Raw genomic sequence first — 6,188 nt, forward strand, 5'->3', positions numbered from 1 at the left:
TGTATCTCAATTTATGATTTTCAGATTTGTTGTATTTTTTTTCATTACTATTATCTTATTAGCTAACTCATCTAATCATAATAAGGTACCAATCTCAGTCCCCACAACCACTCACCAGCATGCACACACGGACACACACTCTCACACACACACACACATTTCACATCCTATAACGCTTTGCTGGAAGTAAACAAAGAAAATTTCAGTGATTCCGGTTGTTCCAATGAGGATTGAAACTTGAGCCCCATTTTTTGCTATCTATTTTTAATTTTGGCAAAATGGCACCATTAAAGGTATACCAAATTGGCCTTTAGTTTTTGCCTTTTAATTTTTTCATAGCTGTTTTGTGTTATATATTGGGCTAATAAACATACTTGAGGATGGTGTAGCAGGCTTGGCTGGATGAAGAACTGACCCTCAATGCCTCAATGTTTGCAAAAAGTGCCATCAAACATTATTGGTCTTAAAGTAACAAATACAACTTAGTACAGACACTGTAGACATGTTACAGTAGTTTCCTTTCTGTTTTATTTGCAAATACATCTTGAATAGAACAAAGAAAAAAATATATAATATATTCATAAGTACTGAAACATCAAGTTATGTACACATTTAGGGTTTATACTAGAACTCTTCACAACCACTGATTTGTTTCAGATATGGCATCAGAATAGTCCTTCTGTGTTTCCTGGATGTAGCGATGTACACGCCTGCATATTTACATACATTCATAGGATGCAATAAAACACCTTGTTCACACAAGCATTAAAAATTCGAAAATTGAATGAAAGGAATGATGTACAAAGTTGTGCACCCCTACTTGCTGTCATTTTACATACATGAATGATACAACGGCGGCAGCGTCACACTCCTACATATTCACAGTGGGGCGTGATACAAATAGCAAACAATGTTTGCAAGCAACAGGGCATTAGAAAGCGTATCATGGACTCAAAAGGGATGTCATGACTACATTTCCCAGAAGCTCATCTTCCTGGTAGTTCAGCACCATGTTCATTAATGTCACCTCAACAAAATAACTGCCAGCTCAGGTCAGCAGCTGTCAGGGTGTCTCCAGTCTCCGGTAACAGATGAAGCAGAGACAAAGCAGCTTTTGTGTCAAGTCGGGTTAATCCATCAGCAAAATAAGAATTCAGAAAAAAAGACATTATTTGACACTGAAAGACTGAGGCATTCAGTTCTGTGACCATGAATGAAAGGTGCCATATTATGACACAATCTGAATGATCACTCAACACCTGATTAAAATATGGATTACTGAAAAGCCTGATTTCCAAAACCATCTGGCTCTCTGGTAAGGCCAGAAAAGTGATAATCATAGGAAACCAGCAAGCAGGTACATACAGTATAATAGCTTAATAAAATAACAACAAAGAACAATACTGATCAGAAGGCTGACTGAACAATCATTGTGTACTTTTTGTTGTGTTTCACTTCTGCAGTTCTTGTGTTGCTCTGTTGTTCTCCTTGTCCCCCTCGCAGTAGGTTTACAAAGTTGCTGTAAACATGTGAGATGAATCCTTGAAAATTATGGTTAGATTTCCCTTATTTTCTTATGCAGTCAGTAGTTTATGTCCATGTAGTATAACAGTTCCTTCCCTGTGCGTCAAACACCAGGCTGAACGACAAATGTTGTATCTGCCTTTTCTGTCAATGAACTGTGGTGCAAGGCAGCAAAAGTAGGGCAAACTTCCTAAACATTGCATAAGATAAGGAATGTCCAAAACATTGGCAGCTTTCAGGATGATAAAAGGCAAGGCTATTATCAAGCCCATCACATAGCCCAGATTGAAAAAAATAAGATTATCTTATCTTCTGGTGAGGCAGGAGATAAGGCCAGAACAAATATAAGGAATACAACATATGAACGCACCACCAGCAACAACAACCTTCAGCTGATTACAGACAGGATGGTAACTGCATCGGTTTACAATAAATTAAAACAATCATAAGTTGATTATAAAAATGCACGGGCTTCTTCGACTCACATATTCATATTGACTTGAAGAAGGTGCAAAAGTGTGTGCACACTCCCATATGTTTATACTCGCACCTTGCTCCCATGGCCTATGTCTGTATGACAGTGACTCCAGTCATCCAAGCAGGGAATCAGTTTGCTGAGTTTAGTGTCCGGCTGCTTCGTGGAAAACGGTGCACTTTGATGTGTTTTGACAGGTGGTCGCTGCGGGCAAATTTCTTCTCACATAAAGGGCACTGGTAGGGCTTGACCCCCGAGTGGGACCGCCGGTGTCGAGACAGCTCGTCTGACCGCGAAAACCTGCATGAAACAAGAAGAAGAGACATGGAGAAAGTCAGAGATGTGAATCTGGTCTTTACCAACTCCTGAGAGAAATATCTGGCTCATCAACTGCTAAATGCTCCACTAAGTTCACCAGCTAGGATCTAACTATGTCTATGTGTTGAGCAGGTTGACAGTGAACCACAGCAAGAATGCGTCACACATCTAGACAGCATCCATGAAGCAGAGGGGAGCTGTAAATATTTTAAATTACAAACTTCCTTGGCGCCACATTACAGGAGCTGTAGGTAGCAATATTAATGGTGTAATTTACTTTCCAAGAGGCTAAACTGAAACAAGCCTGTATCTGTGAGGGAAAGCATCATCCAGTAACATCATTCTCTGTTGCAGGTGTGCACGATAAAAGAGAGGTGACTTTTCTCTAGCAAAACAATCCATCTGTGTTACAAAGTTCCATTTAATTTTTAGTGTTTCTGATCATAAGCATGTCATGTCTTCTGCTGCTCATCTCATTTTGGTCGACAGTTGTAGTGTAATTTTGGTTCACCACTACAAATAACAAAACTGCACATGTAAATATTTAATGTTTATTTTGAAACTCAAATGTTTTTCAACTTTCGCTGAAATCTTGAAATTTTAAGAAAAATAGATTCAATAACGGAATGAAAACTAAATTCAGAGTTAAGTTGAACACTATGGATCCCAACAAACCAAGCCACACCTGCTCACTATAGGAGTACAGCAGTGTCTGTGGTATCTGTGTCTGTATGACTATCATCTATGCTAGCTGCTCTTCAGCTGTGTAAGCTGATGGATCTAATCATAATAAGGTACCAATGGATGGAGCCAATCTGAAGTGACACTGACTGAGAGGCAGGGTACACCCTGGGCAGCTCACCAGTCTATCACAGGGCTGACAACCACACAACCACAGAACTGCTAATCAACCTAACTCCATGCAGACAGGCCCCCGTCAGGATTTGAACCCAGAAACTTCTTTCTGTGAGGCAACCATGCCGCCCCAATATTTCTGCAGATTAAAAAAAAAAATTTTAATCAGACTGCCAACTGATGCCACTGGAAATCTGGGCTGGACTGGGTTTGCACATGTGCTTGAAACAGGCAGGGTTGAAAAACAGTTGATTCTGTACAGATCTTTTCTTCTAACCTTGAAAGAGCAGGGTGTACTATCCACTATGAGCCTTAGGTGAAAGCATGTAAGTTTCTCTTTTCTGGCTAAGCATTCCCCTCATGTGTAGGCACATTACCCCCACCCCGCCCCCGGGAGCTCCTGGTTTCATTCCTCCTGCAGTCAGCCTGACAGAGTTGAGTAATACACACTAGGCTTAACAGGCTCATGCTCTCTGTGAAACATCCAGGGCAAACTTGGCTTAGCATATTGGTATGTGCTCGCATGGCTGAAATTCAAAGACAAACACAGAGGTATTGGAAAACTTGGAAAACTGGTCCACTGTCCAACTTAGCCAGAAATCAGCCTCCAGTGTCACCCATGGCACCTTTGGCACAGTTTAAGACCAAACTGTAAAGAATGTATTAACAGGTATTCATCTTAAAAATATGCACTAAATATGAATTAAATCAGTAATAAAAATATAATTGCTCAGTGAATGGGCCCACAGGACAGTGAACCACTCTGCTGATTCATTGTAGGCCATAATGTCTTAAAGCTTATTCGTCTGTTTTCACAGTAAGTCTGTTATATTCTTGTAGGTCACTGATAAAACTGACACCAGATGTGACTGAGTGATTTGAACTAGCATGGACTGCATTACTAAGACCAGTAAGTTAAGATCAGCTTGTGATGGGAGACTGTTTTAAAGCTGTGTGTGTACCAAAGCTCCCTGTGTAGATCCCCTTCAGATATGGTTTGGGATGGAAAAAAAAACCTCTGCTGAAAATAATAATTTGTCTCTCATTTCAATGAAGCAATAATAATATAAATATATTTTTCAAATTAATTTGATTTAAGTTTCAGATTTCACAAATGCCTGTTTTGATCTATGCCACAAGCACCAAGATGTTTACTGGATATTTGTGGAGGGGCCCTGAGGAAAAAACTTGGTTTAAGAATGTAATAATTTTTAGTTCATATTGTGCTGTAGACATGGTGCACATTCCAAAATACATCTGAAAGGGGTGGAGGTCAACTGGGGCCTCAAAGCCAACTTTTCTCTTAGAGCCACAAGGTTATAGCCAGCCACAGCTGTTTTAAATTTGAAATAATTCATGTTCAGAGTTCATGAATCCTCATGCCATTTTACAAAAAGAGCAATGGTTACCAACTCTTAGGGTCCTGAACCTTGGTACCACTCATCATAGTAGTCACTACTTAGTGTAGTAGTTTAGTGCATGGAGCTCTGTAGCAACAGAACTACTGGTGATATGTGAATGATTCTAATGTCTATGCTCTCACAATCTTCAGAGCTAAACTGACTAGAAAAACAGTCTACTAAACTTGAAATGAAACATTTTTGGATGTCTTCCTGGAAGAGACTCTTTGCTCTGTAAATTTTGTTCAGTCTGGGCTGACACTGTTGTATATTGAAACATACAGCACTAAAATCAGTTCATCTTTCCATCTAGCTGTAATTCCTGCCAGAGTAAGTGAGAAACCTTGACTGATCCCTCTGTTCCCTTTCATGCAGCGTGGCAGCCTGGACGTTCCTAGCCCACAGTCATGGTTACTATTCAACACTTTGTCTTTGTGCGCTCCACTTCCTCAGTGCTGCTCCCTTCAAGTGATTGTGTGCAAAACTGAACCAGGCCTTTTTCTCCTACTCTATCTGCTGGTTTCAATCCCCACATCCCAACACCAACATCACTTTCCCTCCTGTTTTAAGATTCCCAGTTACTCTCTGCACCTCATTTCATTCACTTGCTTGTCTGAGACTTTTCCAAACCTTTTTTTTCCTTTGGTTGGCCCCCTCTTGTACTTCATTACATACAGTGGCTTCCACACACTGGTTCTCACTCACACACACACACACACACACACACACACACTTCCATCCAAACTAGATCCTGCCTTTTGTGTAAAGACAAGAGCCCTTTGTTAGTCCGAACACAGCCTGGATTACTACAGCACACATTTCTGCAGCTACCTCATGTATTAGGACACACTTGTGCAGCATTATATCAGGCCATCAGGTGAGTGTCGGGCCGTCAGGTATCTCTCCGTGGCTGGCGGGTAAACTTAACACAGCAGCAGGTAGCAGCGGGGCCGAAATGGAGAATGGTGTAGAGGAATGTAAAGGCAGTTAAACATAAGGACAGGTGAATGTCAGGTGACTAACAGATAACCACATGCAAAACAGAAGCAGTAACAAAAACTCAAAACAACTAAACACGCAGGGCAAGAAAACGATAGAAAACAAACCAGAAAGCGTAGAACCACTTGTGGAGAAAACTCAGAGCGTGTCGGCGTGAACATCAAAGAAGTACTGCAGAAGCTGGGGGCGAAGTTCGGGGTGTGCACGTCAATGAACCAGCGGGGAATGAGCAGAAAACAGGGTGCATATGTATGGTATGTGGCCGGACCGGGAGATAATGAGCTGCAGGTGAATGGAATAATGTAACTAGTATGTAGAGCAGAGGAGGCATAGTGAATGAACCACCCTATATCAATTCAGTAACACTGTAATGTTCTGTGACAAACTGTGTTTGTTCTCATGTTGCATTTGAGTCCGTCTCACTGGCTGACCTAATGTCCTCAGCTCAATTCCGGCGACTCAAGACACTTTACTTTAATGAGCAAAGAAATTGCCTCACTGATGAAGACATCCACGTTCTCTCTCTGCCTTCCTCCATTACACACAGCAGGTTCCAAATTAGCTCTTGCTGATCTATACATAGCAAACACACACACAAACACACACACATCTTTGTT

The 6,188-nt window shown here is 41.0% G+C and overlaps 1 protein-coding gene across 2 annotated transcripts in view; it reads right to left on the reverse strand.

The window, feature by feature from the left end:
• Nucleotides 1-593: 593 nt before the first annotated feature.
• The window catches only part of LOC109970613 (Krueppel-like factor 15), a 12,764-nt gene continuing 7,169 nt past the window's right edge, over nt 594-6,188 (reverse strand). For both annotated transcript variants that reach the window (XM_020618296.1, XM_020618297.1), the window contains exon 3: nt 594-2,299. In XM_020618296.1, the coding sequence (XP_020473952.1) occupies nt 2,131-2,299 (169 nt within the window). In that variant the 3' untranslated portion in view covers nt 594-2,130. The remainder of the gene's footprint in view (nt 2,300-6,188) is intronic.

Source organism: Monopterus albus, unplaced genomic scaffold (genome assembly GCF_001952655.1).
Source record: "Monopterus albus unplaced genomic scaffold, M_albus_1.0 scaffold203.1, whole genome shotgun sequence".
NCBI classification, from domain to species: Eukaryota; Metazoa; Chordata; class Actinopteri; order Synbranchiformes; family Synbranchidae; genus Monopterus; species Monopterus albus.